This window comes from Sorex fumeus, unplaced genomic scaffold, assembly GCF_029834395.1.
Source record: "Sorex fumeus unplaced genomic scaffold, SorFum_2.1 ptg000072l, whole genome shotgun sequence".
NCBI lineage: Eukaryota > Metazoa > Chordata > Mammalia > Eulipotyphla > Soricidae > Sorex > Sorex fumeus.
Window position 1 is genome coordinate 46089127 of NW_026606129.1, and position 17448 is coordinate 46106574.

General features: G+C 39.6%; 1 protein-coding gene across 1 annotated transcript in view; it reads left to right on the forward strand.

Annotated features, from left to right (window-relative positions):
* TOPAZ1 (testis and ovary specific TOPAZ 1) overlaps positions 1-17448 on the forward strand; it is a 106725-nt gene that overhangs the window by 57523 nt on the left and 31754 nt on the right. Inside the window, exons 9-12 of the mRNA XM_056129726.1 lie at positions 1809-1872; positions 5968-6119; positions 6467-6559; positions 9078-9193. Of these exons, the coding sequence (XP_055985701.1) occupies positions 1809-1872; positions 5968-6119; positions 6467-6559; positions 9078-9193 (425 nt within the window). The remainder of the gene's footprint in view (positions 1-1808; positions 1873-5967; positions 6120-6466; positions 6560-9077; positions 9194-17448) is intronic.

A 17448-nucleotide genomic window follows, 5' to 3' on the forward strand; every position in this document is an offset into this window, starting at 1 on the left:
CTGAATCATAAGATATGCATTTTTCTTCTTTAGTAGATATGGTCAAACAATTCACAGTGGTTTTCCAAATTACATTTTTATGAGAAATGTTGAGAGACACTAGTTGCTTCACATCCTTATCAGAGAATTGTATTCTTATCCTTTAAATTATTCTGATGATTGGAAAGCAATCCTTCTCTTATAATTGTAGCCTACATTCTATGCATTTTTTTTTTTTTGCTTTTTGGGTCACACCCGGTGATGCTCAGGGGTTACTCCTGGCTCATGCACTCAGGAATTGCTCCTGGTGGTGCTCAGGGATCATATGGGATGCTGGGAATCGAACCTGTGTCAGTCATGTTGGCTGCATGCAAGGCAAACGCCCTACCCGCTGTGCTATCACTCCAGCCCCTCTATGCAATTTTTTTAACTTCATTTTAAGGATTCTTTATTGGTCTGGGAATATAGTTTAGGGTCAAAACACTTGTTCTGCGTGTGTAAAGCCCTAGATTCAGTTCTCACCCAACACACACACACACACACACACACACACACACACACATAGCACAGCACATGCTTGTGCACACGCACAATTCTTTTTTTGTTTTGATTTTTTGCTTTTTGAGTGTTACCCAGTGTTACTCAGGGGTTACTCCTGGCTCTGCACTCAGGAATCACTCCTGGTGGTGCTTGGGGGGTCCATATGGTATGCCAGGGATCAAACCCGGGTCAGCCAAGTGCAAGGTGAACTCCCCACTCGTTGTAATATCGCTCTGTCTCCCTCTCCCCACCACATACATTCTGAATATAATTTTTTGCGGGGGGGGAGTTCATGTAGTTTATACTATTTCACAGTAGCCTGTTCAGCCTCTTAATGGTGTCTTGTATAAAAGGAATGTCTTGATTTTTATATTGTCTGCTTTGTCTAATATTTTTACTTATGATGTTAACTTTTGTATCAATTGAAATCCATGAAAAGATTATCAAGATAATACCTTTTTCTTAAATGTTTTATCTTGTGCATTCAAACCTCTAGAATGAGTTGATATGACACCATTTACTTTAAAAAAAAAAACACCTTATTTTCACACTTTAACACGGTGTCACTAAGTCATAAGTCAGCCAATTTTATATAGGTGGGTCTATTTCTAATCTTTTTAACTTAATTTTTGTTTGGTTTTGGTTTGGGACCACACCTAGCTGTGTTCAGGGCTTACTCCTGGCTCTGTGCTCAGGGATGCTCACTCCTAGTTGCTCATATGTTGTATCAGGGATTGAATTCAAGTCAGTCATGTGCAAGGCACCGCAAGGCACCTTTATCTCTTCAGTCCTCTAATCTCTTTTTTAAACTGTTGGTCAGTATGTTTATCCTTGTGCTGGTAAATTTTGTTTAATATATAAATAAGATCTGGGTTTGGATGATAGTACATAATGAGGAGGGTGCTTTCCTTGTATGCAGCTGACTCTAGTTTAATCCACAGTACCACATATAGTCCACTGAGCCCACCAGGCATGATCCTTGAGCAGAGACAAGAGTAAGCCCTGAGCACTGCCATGTAGCCCCACAAAACAAAAATGACATAAGATCTTTTGTTAAAGAATTTCCTTCTGTCCTCAAGTCCTTCCAAATCTCAGCTATTTTCCTTGATTGTTTCTTTGATAGAACTTCTGTAACCTAGGTTTTTGTAATTAATTGAATGTTCATTGCAAATGTCAACCTAAAATCAATTTTATTCCATTGCTTTAGTCTTTTAAAAGAAACAAGAATTCAAGCTTTTTATAAAGTATGTATGAAAAGGTAATTTTTCCATATTTCATGATTTTTGCAGATTTGCATGGATGTATTTAAGAAATATATAAGTATCAATGAACTATGTTTGCTACAACGTGCAGGTATGAGACAATGAAATTAAATCAGTGTGCTGTTATTTTATGGTTTGAAGGTAAATTTAGTACTTTTAAGTATGAAAACCAAATGCCTTAGACTGGATGTCAGTGTTAGAAAATACTAAAAGTGCTATGACTGGTTAATAAAAGGAATTGTGGGGGACTGGAGAGATAGGACAGTATATAGGGCAATTTCCCTTGCAAGAGGCTGACCTAGGTTGAATCCCCAGCACCCCATATAGTCCCCCAAGCCTCACCAGCAGCACATCATATTGTCTCCAAGTCCAACTGGAAGTGTCCCCTGAACACAGAAACAGGAGCACCCAAGCACCATAAGGTATGGCCCAAAAAACAATTCTACCGTTTTATGCTATAAACTTTTGACTAGTATTTTCATGACAAACTTTTTATAGGTATGACATAATAAGATTATAGTTAATTAACTTAAAATCTTTCTGAAAGGAACATGCGGAAACTGGATCATCTCTACTTCATTCTCATTGTACACTTATTCCTTAGAGTCTGTTCCCATCTCTCTTTGCAGTCCTTTAAACAAGCCAGGCTGTGTTATAAATACATTGCCATTACTGTCACTGCTCACTATGCACAGAATGCTTTTCTTCCGTCCCTTTCCCAAGCAAAAACTTTGGTCTGTAATCTATGGTCTTTCAAGTCATAAAAGAGGAATCCTCTGTTATTTTTTTGTTTTGTTTTGTTTTCTCCTGATACTATATTGAACACTGGCATATATTGAACACTGGCAGTGCTCAGGGATTACTCTTGACTCTGCATTCAAGAATCACTCCTGGCAATTCTCTGCAGATCATATAGGATACTGGCAGGGTTTGAACATGGGTTGGCCATGTGACTTACCCACTGTAGTCTCTATCTAGCCCTCTTTTTTCAGTGCTATCTGAGTCCACAACCCCACCCCATTTTTGCTTGAGGAAGGAACCATGCTTTGTTTGTCATCCTGACTTAGCCAAAAAAAGGCACATCATATAAGAGTAATAGAGCACTTTAAATTGATACTCATCTGTTTGAAGTATCTCTAAGAATTAAAAGAAATATATGTGAGAACTACTGTTCTGAACTTTTTCTAACTATAAGAAGGAGAAAGTAGTAAGATAGAACTAATAGGAGCCTATGTAGGAAATGCATTTTCTGAGTAGTTATGACAGCAGAGGAAGAGAAGCTAAATAAATGGTTATTTAAGGATGTGCATTTCTGTCCTAGAAGAAACCTTATTATATGAAATGTGAAAGAAAGAGGATGTCAGGGAAGGCAGTGAATGTCCCTAAAATGTAATTCTGATTGTGTAATTATTCAATATAGTAACAGGAGAAATCTCTGAATTTATTTTTAAAACAACAAACGTGGATATATCAAGACCTATAATAAATAAATAAATACAGAAATTAGTGAGAATCCCTGAAAACTAAGGTGAAAGTAGAAACAGAGATCTGTAGAGCAGACAATCACAGAATAGGCCCAATGTTATGAATAAAAGTTTAGTGTTTAGGGGCTGTAGTTATAGTGCAGTGGATAGGGCATTTGCCTTGCATGCGACTAACCAGGTTCTATCCCCAGCATCCCATACGGTCCCCTGAGCACCACCAGGAGTAATTCCTGAGTGCAGAGCCAGGAATAAACCCCTGTGCATCACTGGGTTTGCACAAAAAAAAAAAAAGCCAAAAAAGCCAAAAAAAAAAAGTTTAGTGTTTAAGAAGATAATCAGGTTTGGAAGGGAAGATACTAAGTGTGGATCTAATTTCTTCAACCATAGAGGTTACAAGGACCACTTTGATGTGCAAGGGCAGGTAGCTAAATGCATAGCAGTCCCCATCACCACTATATGTTCATAGAGCCTCCATCTGTTTTATATTATAATTTCCAAATAATGTTTTCTCTCCAGAAGTTTTATGACTAAAAGCATTTTTAAAACTACTACTGTTTAGTGTGACTGGAGCAATAGCACAGCGGGTAGGGCATTTGCCTTGCATGCAGCCAACCCGAGTTTGATTTCTCTGTCCCTCTTGGAGAGCCCAGCAAGCTACCAAGAGTATCCCGCCTGCACGGCAACCTGGCAAGTTCCCTGTGGCATATTCAGTATGCCAAAAACAGTAACAAGTCTCACAATGGAGATGTTACTGATGCCCACTCGAGCAAATCGATGAACAATGAGAGGACAGTGCTATAGTGCTACTGTTTAGTGTATATTAAAATGAATTAATATTATTTTGTATTAACAGATCACTAGAAAAAAAGTCTTTTCCATAAGAGTTTTTAGGAAGGTGATAATTTAGTTTAAAGAAAGATAGAGCCAGAGAAATAGTGCAGAGGTTAAGGCATTAGCCTTGCATATAGCCAACTCCAGTTTGGTTCCCAGCTCTACATACCCTGAGCATCACCAGGGTTAACCCCTAATCACCAAAGCTCAGAACCAGGAGTAAGCTGAATATTAATAATCATCATGGAAATGCAATCAAAACAATAATGAGATGCACCAAATACCATAGAAAATAGGCGTTCATCAAAAAGAACAACAACTAGTATTGTTGTGGATGCAAGGGAAAAGGGAGCCTCATTCACTGTTGGTGAGAATGTTGACTGGAAGACAATATAAATATTCCTCAAAAAGCTAGCACTCGAGCTTCCATACAACCCAGCAATTCCACTCCAGGGCTATACCCTAAGAGCCTCAAAACAATGCAGAAAAAAACATCTGCACTCCTATGTGCATTGCAGCACTTTTCGACCATATCCACACCATATCCAAGCTCATTGAGGTTTTGCGAGAGTTCAAGATGCCATTCTGTCTAACGTTCATCAATTTAAAGAAGGCCTTTGATCCTGTTGAGACTGAAGTGGTTATTGAAGGCCTAGCCAAATAGGGTCTTCAAACTCAGTACATCAGGATCCTCCGTGAGCTGTATTACGAATTCACTACCAGGATCTCACCACTCTACAAGGAAGTGATCATCGACATAAAGAAAGGGGTTTGGCAGGGTGATAACATTTCACCGAAACTCTTCAGAGCCGCTCTAGAGAACATCATGCGACGACTGGAATGGGAAGGAATGGAGTGAAGATAGACTCTGCCTAGATAGAATTACAAATCCGACAGCTTCGATGAGTCGGACAAATTTCCTAAAAACACAAAACCTACCAAGACTAAGTGACAAAGAGAAAATCTTAACATACTTATAACTATTAGGGAGATTGCATGAGTAAGTAAAAATCTACATAGAAAAATTCCAAAATTTCTTGACTGAACCAGGGTTCTGCCAGTAAAAGCAATTGAGTATATAAGGATTTTTTAGAATAAATGTGAATAATAATACCTGTAATATATTTGTTGAAAGTTTTAAGTTTGACATTAATTTTTCCATTATCCATTGAATTTTATCATTGGCTGCTTCTGCAAGCAACACCAACTAATCAAGTATTTTGGGTAGGAAAAAAAATAATTGTTTACTAAAACAGTTTCAGTTAAGTTTATAGATTTTTTGACATGGGAAAATTTTCAAAGGAGAAAAAATGATATTTTTACTTTATATATGTAAAATTAATGAATAAAAATTGGAAATATGTAGTATAAAAATCAAGTAAGTAATTAAATCAAAATAGCATTACTTTCTCAAAGGAAATTGATCTTCTAATTTTTAGTAGAATGTTCATAATTAAGGTGAAATGAAAAGGACTAAAATGAAAAGTATCACCAAGTAGGTTTCAGTAAGGAAAAGTATATGTCAGAATAGTCTGCACCCACCCGAAATTACATAGTTTCCTATATATGACTTGGTCACTGCCTCAGGAGTATAAGTTTATGTTGGGACTATGATTGATGAAATTTGAACCTATTTTTGTGAATAGCAGAAGTTATCTCTCATTTTAGTGTCTTAATGTGTCAGAATTTCTTTAAAATTTACTGCTATTAAACTTTGCTGTAATTTGTTTTCATTAAATATTTATAATACTAAATTTTATAAATGAATTTATATTACTCAGTTTTTAAATGTTTTTATTACTCAGTTTTTAAACATTGAAAGATTATCTTAAAAGTAATGTATATATTTTAATATATTTTTTCACTTTCAGTAAACATATTTATGGAATATTACAGAAAATTTCCTCCAGGTGTACACTTTGATTTACAAGTGCTAAATGATCTCCTAATTTCTTTACTCAAACATTGTTTATTGAAAGAAGTATTTCAGGTAGTGAATCTCAGCATAATGATTAAGATCATGGTAAGTAGCCCAAAAATATTTTCATATTTCTTTAAATTTTTAAATTTTGATCTCATTATTTAGATGTAAAATTACTGCTTATTGAATACTTGTGTCGAATACTTCTGCTTGTTGAATACTTATTGAGAACACTTGTGTTTTTCAGCATAAACAAATTTGAAAAATTTTAAGTGAAATTTCTTAAAGTGAAAAACTTAACGTGAAATTCGTTGAATACTTGTGTTGAATGCTTCTATTTGTTGAATACTTGTTGAGAACTCTGTGTTTTTCAACAAACTGATTTTAAAATCTTAAAGTGTACTGAAATAAGACATGAAAATGAGTTTAATATTTTTTGTTTTATTCAGCCTGCTCTGAATATATTACTAAAAATATTTGAGCATGTGGCAGCCATGAAATTAAGAAATGCTGTACCTGCTTTAATTGATATACTTCGCAAGGTATGCAGTTTTTTGCTTTAATAATAATATCTTAAAAATAATTGTTTCTAAAGTATGAGATTAATACCCAAGAATAGCTGAGATCAGCACCAGGAGGATTACTCCATAACTTAGAGGCCAGCCGGGTATCCTAGAGGAAAGGGCAGTTCAGATAGAGAAGGGAGCACCAAATAAAGGATGTTTGGAGGATCCTCCCAGGAGGGGAGATGCATGTCGAAAGTGGACTATGGACTGAACATGTTTGCCACTCAATGCCTCTTTTGCAGACCACAACATCCAAAAGGAGAGAGAGAACACAGGGGATTGCCCTGCCACAGAGACAGGGGGGATGGGGGGATGGGGGTGGGAGGGATATTATCCATGGTGGTGGAAAATGGGCACTGGTGGAGGGATGGGTATCTAATCATTGTATAATTGAAACCAAAGCACAAAAAATTGTAAATCTACAACTTTAAAAAAAATAAAATAAAATAAAGGGAAAAAAAAATAATTGTTTCTACTTATCCTCGCTGTTATTTTGTCTTTATGATCCTAGAGATCAGACCTAGGGTTTCAAACATACATAGATTGCATTCTACTACCTAGCTATATCCTTGTCCTCCACTTCTTATCAAAGAATTTTTTTCAGAAATGTTATCTTGGGGGCTGGAGAGATAGTACCATGGGTAGGGAACTTGCTTTGCACCCAACCAACCCAGGTTCAATCCCTGGCACCCCATATGGTGCCCCTAGCTCTGCCAGGCGGCATGATCCCTGAGCACTGCCTAGCATGGTCTAAAAATGACAACAACAAAAAATGTTCTTTTTTTTCCTAAGTAGGATTTATCAACTGACTTTAATGACTGCCGTGCTTTTACTTTAAATTAATAGTTCCAAGCACTCCCAGAAGACTATTGATTTGTTACTTATCCTCATCTCAATTACCTGAAGATAATTAAGAAAATTCTTTTTTCCAAAAAGATTGTAGGCATTTATAACAGAAATACATATGCAAATAAATATATCAAGAAAAGTATGACCAAAACAAAGAGAGAAATGTGGTGGCTATAAAATATTATATTTGGGGCTGGAGTGATAGCACAGCGGGTAGGGTGTTTGCCTTGCACGCAGCCAACCTGGCCGACCCAGGTTCGATTCCCAGCACCCCATATGGTCCCCTGAGCACCGCCAGGAGCAATTCCTGAGTGCATGAGCCAGGAGTAACCCCTGAGCATCGCTGGGTGTGACCCAAAAAGAAAAAAAAATAAAATAAATAAAATATTATATTTGGCATTAAACAAAAGAAAAAAATAAGAATTGTATGGTTTTAAATATATTAAATTTAAATTATATTAAATATATATTTTTAAATTTTTACTGCTTTCTAAAATTTGGCTCAACCCAGACATCCACTTCAGAATAGATCTTATAGTAGGTAAGTCCACATCTTCTTTAGGAAAAAGCATTGGAACCACTGTAGCAGTTTAACAGATATTTTGGTGAATGGTTCTAGTTCTACATTGCAAAACTTGACAAAATTACTTTCCTAGAAAATTTTCAGAAGGGCCATGCCTATTGGCTCTCAGGGATTACCCCCAGCATGGTATTCAGGATCTCCCAGAAGTGCCCCAGGGTTCATGTAACATCAAAGATTGAATCTTGGTTTCCCATGTGGAATTTTAATCTATCTCTGCAGCCCCTTGCCTAGAAATTCTTTCACTCAGAAAGTATTGATCACTTTCAGTAGTTGTTGAAAACTGTTAACTCTCTTAGAAAGTTCAAAGGCGGTGATAGACACTGCCAGTAATAATAACTACCAAACAGGAATTGCAAATAATGAAATGAGTGGGATAACAGTATTCAGTGTCTTAATTATTTTGCAAAGAGCTTCCCAGACAGTACTTATGAGATCTTGGGCCCACTATCAGTGATAGCTCAGTACTAGGGGATACATCCATGGTAATACTTGGGGAGTGATGTCGTGTCAGGGACCTAATTTGGAACCTAGCATGTGCCAGACATGTGCTTCAAGCATTTGAGCTGTCTTCTGTAAGCCCAAATATTTTTTAATTCAAAATTATTTCCATTTTTTGCTTTATATTTTGAGATAGATCATTCGCAAATATTTGAAGAAATAGGTTTCAAATATATTTTTTTAATTTTTATTAGTGAAACACCATGAGGTACAGTTGTAGACTTACAAATTTTTGTGCTTGGGTTTCAGTTATACAATGATCGAGTACCCATCCTTCCACCAGTGCCCATTCTCCACCACCACTAATCCCAGTATCCCTCCCACCCCCCATCCCCAATCCTACCCTGCCTATGTGGCAGGGCACTCCCTTTTGTTCTCTCTCTAATTTTGGGTGCTGTGGTTTGCAAAAGAGGAATTGAGTGGCAATCATATTTTTAATGAATTTTTAATTCTACTTGTCTCCATGTTTTCGTTTCTTCCATTAGTCTCAGTTGTTGCATGCAGTTTGGTTTTCAACTCCCTCATGTTTTTATAAAAATAGCTAATTTTATTTTCTCTTCTAAGCTTGTAGAAGCTGGGATGGTGCTTGACCCAGAACACTTTAATTATATTGTTAAGCTTTTATACCAAGTACAGGCTTCCAAACAAGAAATAACTGCAGTTTTGGATATAAAATCAAGGTAAGGAAACTTATCTCTGTTAAGGCTACAATATAACTGTTTTCATGGGAACGCATAAATGATAAAGGCAAAAAACTTTGTCACAGCTTGTATGTCCAAATGTCTAGTCATCTACCATTCCATCTCTTGGCTTTGTCCAGGTCACATTGACATTAGTTGAGATTCCTTTGACTGATATTCCTGGGAGCCTTGCCATCTCATTCTTAGAACCTAATTTCATCTGAATATTAAGTGTTATGTGCATACCTGGAACATTAAATGTTAAAGATATCTCCCGTCTTCTGTTTTACAACTTAATTCCACTGATTACACTCTTTTCTGTATATAAAAATTGCTTGTTTTTCTCTTTTACTCACTGTCATATTAGCTAAAAATATTTTAATGCCTCCCGATTTTTTTCACTTCTTTGCTTCAGCTTTCTGAACTTCTAAAGGACTTACATAAAATGAAGGCATAAAATCTGTAACAGTGATAATAGTGCCATTTAATTCTCATATTGAGAAAAAGGAAATCTGTGATACTTTTACTTTGTTTAGTGTGTAGAAAAAAGAATACAAATTATAAGTACAAGTATTTTCAGGTTCCAGAGTCCTTAAGGATATCCAGTTTCAACAACTGCCTTTTTTTCATTGGAAGAACCTCTCGAACAGTTCTCAAGAGACCTGGGAGCTACTTCTAGTGATACTCATACCAGCTATTCATGCCTGATAGTTCAGCGCATGGGCCTGGTGTTGTGGTACTGCTTAGGCTCAGTGGTTCAAAGGATCACCAGAGCTACCCCTGTCAGTGCTCAAGGGGCCAGTGCTAGGGATAAAACTTGTAACATCATATCTGCAAAGCATATATTCCAATCTCTTCTGATTTGTCTTCCAGAGCTGTTTTTGCCTCATTTCTAATTGTCTTCTAGTAAAGAAGGAACACATTTTTTTCTTGCTTGAGAGTCCATGGTCAACTTGAAATAAAATTTATAATAGTATTGGTTTAATTATATCTGACAGATGATACTTTCAAAATTTAAAATAACTTGTGGAGAGGGCAGAATGATGTATAGTGGGGTAGGGCATGTGCTTCCCATGCAGCCAACCCAGACTCAACCCCCAGCACCCCATATGGTCCCTTAAGTACTGTCAAGAGTATATTCCTGAGTACAAAGTAAGAAGTAATCCTGAGCATCTCTAGGTGAGTCTCATAAACCAAATAGGAAAAAATAAAACGACCATGGAGCCTTTAAGTTGTCAAAACTAGCCCACAAATGCTAGTTTTCTCTAGCATTCTATATGCTGTTTCACACAGGTAATTGTACGTCTATAATAACTTCGCTTCAAGTGCCAGCAATGGAGATATTTTTTCAATTTTTTAATTCTATGATTTTTAAATTTCATTACTGATTGTGTTTATGCAAAACTGACATCATTTTAATACATTGGGGCTACCTCAGAAACACAGTTACATAAGAAAAAATACGTTTATCTTATTGCCAGGGATATAATCTACATATAAGTAAGGGGCATCTATAATTTTTTCCAAATACTTCCTCAGAGCCATATGCTGAAAACTCCATAGTAGGGCAGGAGCAGCCATGTTATAGAACTCAAATGACTAGCTGTTGTTCACTCCTTTTCCATGATGTCCTCCTGCATTGCTATATCATTGAAAGGGTGAGCTGCTTTTTTGGAGAAAGATATGCATTCTGTGACATTCATGTAAGTACAAAATCACATACTAATCCATTTTCAGAAGCTGTTCCTGTTAAGTGATACATTTTGTGCAGAGGATGATAAGAGACAGCTATGAACAAATACACCAAGAAATTGAACAATATTAAAGAAAAACATAGTATGATGGAGAGATACTACATTGGGCAGGGTGTTTATAATGTGATGGTTATGCAGTAAAAGGTTATAAGCTAGTTTTTGCAATAAAAAATGGTGCAACAATTATATGGTGATATATAGATAGAACGGATAATACAATTTTTTTTATGTAGGAGTACTGCTATTTATTTAGCCACTGATTAGGCTGATTGAATTTTGCATGAACTCTACCTTTTTTCCCCCCATTTTTTATAGTTTTATTTATTGAATCACCATGAGAGCAGTTACAAAGCTTTTGGGTTTAAGTCTTAGTCATACAATGAAACACCCGTACCTTCACCAGTGCCCATTCTCCACCTCCAAAAACCCCCAGTATACCCACATCCCACACCCTCCCGCTACGTGTGGGGCAGATGATTTCCAAATTACTCTCTCTCTCTACTTTGATCATTTAAACACCACACCCACCATTATTATTTGGGATTTTACCCCAACACTCAGATCTGCCGAAAAGGCAACAGTATACAATTTGTTTTCTATTGCTGGTCATGAATAATATACTATGTCGCGTGGTTGCAGTCGTGGCTGTGCAATTTTGAAATTCCGAAATTTTAACAATTAAATCTGGAGAGATTTCCTGCCAAAACCTGCTAGGTTCTGAGATCTGTTCCTGAGTCTCTGGGATCATGGCCATTAAGCAGCTTGTTCAGGAGCCAGAGAGGCTGTTTGTTGGCGGCAACTCGTGGTCTCTTTGGGGTGGGGAGGAAAGGGCTGGCTCCACCCCCATCCCATAAATCCCCGCGTGTCTTGTCACTGCAGGCCCAAACCATGCTGTCCAATGGTCTCTGGCAGATGGTGGCCACCAAGCCACCAAGGTGGAGCAGGCCAAGGCACAAAACCTATTCCCACCAGGGGTGGCCCAGAGCCTGTAACCTACTTTGTGGCCCACACACATTTCTGTCAAAAGTCGTTGGGTTTTGAGATTTGTTTCTGAGACTCTGGGATCATGGCTGTTAAGTAGCTTGATTAGGAGCCAGAGAGGTCGTTTGTGGGTGGCGACTCAGAGTCTCATTGGAATGGAGAGGAAAGGGCCGGCTCCACCCCCGTCCCGTGAGGCCCTGCATGTTTCGACACTGCAGGCCCAAACCTCACTGTCCAATGGCCTCTGGAAGATGGCGGCCACCAAGCCACCTAGGGAGAGCAGGCGGAGGGACATCACCCTTTACCCCCTGGGGTGGCATGGCAATAGTAACCTACTGCGTGGCCCACACGCATTTCTGCCAAAAGCCTCTGGGTTTCGAGATTTGTTTCTCAGTCTCTGGGATCATGGCCATTAAGCAGCTTGATCAGAAGTTAGAGAGGCCGTTTGTGGGCGGCGACTCAGGGTCTCGTTGGCACGGGGAAGAAAGGGCCAGCTCCACCCTCATCCCGTGAGGCTCCACATGTCTCATCACTGCAGGCACAAACCTGACTGTCCAGTGGCCTCTGGAGGATGACGGCACAGCACCAGTAGCCTACTGCAGGGACCGGACGCATTTCTGCCAAAAGCTGTAGGGCTTCAAGATTTGTTTCTGAGTCTGGGATCATGGCCATTAAGCAGTTCAATCAGGAACAAGAGACGCCATGCCTCCAATTATATAGTGAGCCGGAGGTGGTTTGTGGGTGTGTCTCCCACATACCTAACTTTTAGCCGTTTACTTTCTTGGAAAACTTTGCCCCAAGGTTTTGGGATCTGGCCAAAGGCACAGCAGAAATTTTGGTGTATCTAGAAGTCTGAAGGCGCCATGAAGCTGCTGATGCACTCGCCTCACAGGTACAGACTGACCTGCTGGCGGCACCATACCCCCAATACTACAATTTTGTATGAAACTGTGTAATTCCCAGAATAACCAAAGCAATTCTAAGATTGGCGATATTGCATTTGTTGACCTTAATTTATACCAAGAAACTATAGTAATTGAGTTTCATATTGTAATGATTAAAGATTCACATTCGGACAAAAGGAATAGCATTTAGAACATAGAAGTAAACCCTCTGATATATGGACAATTTGTCTAATCAGGGATATAAACCCTCTGATATATGGACATTCATTATAATGGACATTGCATTCCCATGGGAATGTAATGAAAATATTCATATATTGATAACATAAAATGGAAACAGTTGGCAGTTTCTAAAAACTGAATGTGCATCTGAGAAAAAATGAGATGGGAGATATCGCAATCCCTGATTTTATTTTATTTTTTTTTTAAACTTAAAGGAGAAAGTTTATTCTTTACTTTTTTTTTTTGATATTTTATTTTATTTTATTTTTTTTTATTTATTGAATCACCTTGGGAAAGGTTACAAAGCTTTCAGGTTTAGGTCTCAGTCATGCAAATATCAAACACATTTCCCTTTACCAATACTTTTTTTTTTTTTACCATGAAGAACCCCAATAAAACCCCACCCCCCACCCCTCCCAGTCCCTGTGGGGCAGATGAATTCTAGTTAACACTCTATCTGTTTTGATTAGATTCATCGTTTCAATAAAAGATTCACCACTATTATTTAGAGTTTACCCCCCCCCCCAAATCAGACATGCTGAAAAAGCATTATGATGTGATTTGCTTTCTACAGCTGGGTTCAAGAATTAAATGTTGGTTTTGGATTTCTGCTATTTTACTTATTGACCCTGGAAGTATTTATACTGAAAGTCAGATAGTTAAGAAATTGGTTTCTATGCTCTGGAGTCGTGGCCGTGCTGGAGAGCCGCTAGTGGGGGGCAACTGGTGGCCTCGGTAGGGTGTGAAGGGCGGACCGAAACGCCCCCTTCCCATGAGGTTTTAGTCGCCCCCACTCCCCCGGCTCATACCTGCTGTCCACAAGGCTCCCATGCGGCCACCATCTTTCTTTCCAGAGAGGAGAAGGCGACTGGGGCAACACCCTTTCCCCTCCGGACAGACATGATGGCCTGGATTAACGCATAGTCCTTTCACTTTTCTGCTCCAAGCTGCCGGGTTCTGCATTAAGTCCCTGTGCTTCTGGGACTGTGGCCGTGCTGGAGAGCCGCTCGCGGGGGGCAACTGGTGACCTTGGTAGGGCGTGAAGGACGGACCGGAACGCCCCCCTTCCCATGAGGTTTTAGTCGCCCCCACACCCCCGGCTCATACCTGCTGTCCACAAGGCTCCCATGTGGCCGCCACCTTTCTTTACAGAGGGAGGAGGGCGGAAGGGACCAACACCCTTTCCCCTCCGGGCAGACATGATGGCCTGGATTAACGCATAGTCTTTCACTTTTCTGCTCCAAGCTGCTGGGTTCTGCATTAAGTCCTTGTGCTTCTGGGGCTGTGGCCGTGCTGGAGAGCCATTCGTGGGGGGCAACTGGTGACCTCGGTAGGGTGTGAAGGACGGACCGGAATGCCCCCCTTCCCATGAGGTTTTAGTTGCCCCCACACCCCCGGCTCATGCCTGCTGTCCACAAGGCTCCCATGTGGCTGCCATCTTTCTTTCCAGAGAGGAGAGGGCGAATGGGGCAACACCATTTCCCCTCCAGCAGGCAATCCCTGATTTTAAATCACCATAAAGCTGCATTGTACTTTAGATTTATGGAATGATTTGTTACTGAAATATAAACAGACTCAAACAAATGTAATAGAATTGAGACCCAAAAACAAAACACTCAGATACATGGACAGCTAATTTTTGACAATGAAACTGGGTTCATGAAGTGGAATAAGAAAGCCTCTTCCACAAATGATCTTGGGGTAACTAGGTAGTCACACTGTCACTGTCCTCCCATTGTTCATCGATTTGTTCAAGTGGGCCCAATAATACTGCGAGACTTGTTACTGTGTTTGGCATATTGAATAGATCACGGGTAGCTTGCCAGGCTTTACTGTGCGGGCAAGATACTCTTGGTAGCTTGCCGGGCTCTCAGAGGGGGCGGAGGAATCGAACTCGAGTCAGCCGTGTTGGCCCCAGCCGCATGCAAGGCAAACACCCTACCTGCTGTGCTATTGCTCTAGCCCTAGGTAGTCACATGCAAAGAAAATAAATGAAATGGGATCTATATGTCACACCATACAGAAAACTTAGAGTGGACTAACGACCTTGAGGTTGTACCACAATCCATAAAATATGTTAAGGGAATCATAGGCAGAACTCTCTAGCATCTAGCCCTCAGAGTCTTCATTGACCTCTTTCCTTAGACAATCTCACTTCTTTGACAAAGAAAACAACAGCAACAAAATTAACAAATGGAACTCTGTCAAACTGAAAGGTTTTTGCATGACAAAAAACTCAGGCTAAAGCTAAGACAGGGAAAAATGTTTGCATACCAGGCCTAGGAAGACAGTGCAGGGAATTCGGGGCTTGCCTTGCAAGTAACTGATCCTGATTCAATTCACAGCTCCACATCACCAGAGTACTGCCAGGAGTAAGCTCTGTGCACAGCCCGGTGTGACTCAAGAGCAATAAAAAAATGCTTGCACATGATAGATAAAGACTGATAGCAAAGATATCATAACAGCTGCATAGTATTCCATTGTAACATATATGTGACATAGTTTCTTTAATCAGTCATCTGTTCCCAGGCACTTGGGTTGTTTCCAGATTCTGGCTATTGTGAATAGTGTTGCAGTGAACATAGAAGTACAGATAGCATTTCTGCTGTGTGTTTTTGAGCTCTTAGGGTATATTCCCAGGAGTGGTATTGCTGGGTTGTAGGGAAGTTCAATTTCTAGCCTTTTGATGAATGCCCATATTGTTTTCCAAAAAGAAATTCCCACCAACAATGAAAAGGAGTTCCTTTATTCCCGCATTCACACCAGCATTGGTTGCTCTTGTTCTTTTAGATGTGTGCCAGTCTTTGTGGTGTGAAATAATATCTCATTGTTTTTTTGATTGGCATCTCCCTGATGATTAAGTGGTATGGAGCATTTTTTGTGTGCCTTTTGACCATTTGTATTTCTTCTTTGAGAAAGTTTCTGCTCACTTCATCTCCCCATTTTTTCATGGGGTTGGATGGTTTTTTTCTCATAAAATTCTGCCAGTGCCTTATATATCTTGGATATTAACCTTTTATCAGATGGGTATTGCATAAATAATTTTCCCAGTCTGTGAGCTTTCTTTGTATCATGGCCACCATTTCTTTTTGAGGTGCAGAAGCTTCTTATTTTAATGTAGTCCCATTTGTTTAGCTTTGTTTCCACTTGCTTGGTCAGCAGTGTTTCATCCTCAAAGATTCCTTTACCTTCAATATTATGGAGGGTTCTGCCCATTTTCTTCATGTACCTTAAGGAACAAGGGCCAGGACAATTGGTGCACCTGCCTCGAGTGCTAGGGGAAAAGGCAGTTGGCCACTATGACAAAGATAGTTGGAAATGATCACTCTGGATAAAAACTGCATGCTGAAAATAGGTAAAGGAACAAACAGGATAACCTCTCTATCTGTATTGCAAATCATAATGTCCATAAAAGGGGGAGGGGGGGTAAGAAAGGAGAAGGGGGAAGGGCGGGGAGGGAGGAGAGAGCATAGAAACAGGCTCGGAGGAGGGTGGCAGAAAGGAAAAAGAAAACTGGGGACATTGGTGGTAGGAAATGTACACTGGTGAAGGGATGGGTGATGGAACACTGAATGAAACCCAAACATGAACAGTTTTGAACTCGTATCTCACAGTGATTCTATTTTAAAAAAAGAAAAAAACTGATGAGGCCTGAGAGGTAGTCCATGGTTTAAAGTGCTTGCCTTATGTCTCACCAATCCCAGTTTGAATCCCTGGCACCAGGTAGTAGTCTCCTAACACTGGTATAATCCAGAAGCCAAAAACAAGTGAAAACTAAATGTGCAAATGCCAGCTGCATCTTTTGACCTATTGGCCATTTTTCCTAGAGAAGTCTTTGTTTGCATTAAACTTAGTGCATAAATATTCATAGCAGCTTCAATTACAGTAGCCAAGAACTGGAAAAAAAAACAGCATGTTCTTCAATAGTTGAAGTAGTAGTTGAGCTTTGATCATGCCAAAGGATATTATTCCTATCTTCTGAGGAGAAGTCAGGTGCCTCTGACTTCTCTGCTGAAGCTCATGCTAACAGAAAACAGAAGGGTTGGGGTCTGACCCTGGTTGCTCCAGATCTCTAGGCCTCTCAGGTACCCATCATAAAGATCCTCCGACAATTACCCAGCCATTGTCTTGCTGGCCAGAAAGAAGCATTCCCTGAAAAACTACCTTGTCTCTGTTTCTTCACTGGTCTAAGAACCTATTCCTTCATATCCTTTTTCCACAGTCCAGTGGCCTGTGGCACCTTTGTAAACCAAAGGGTGCCCTGTGGGGCTCCCATTTCCTCCTTTTTGCCCTGCTATCAGCAGTGGACCTCAGCAAACTTTGACATTTACTTGAAGCTCCAGATGTATGCCTTGGATCTGGGCAGAGTAGGAAGCGACTCCAAATCCCAACA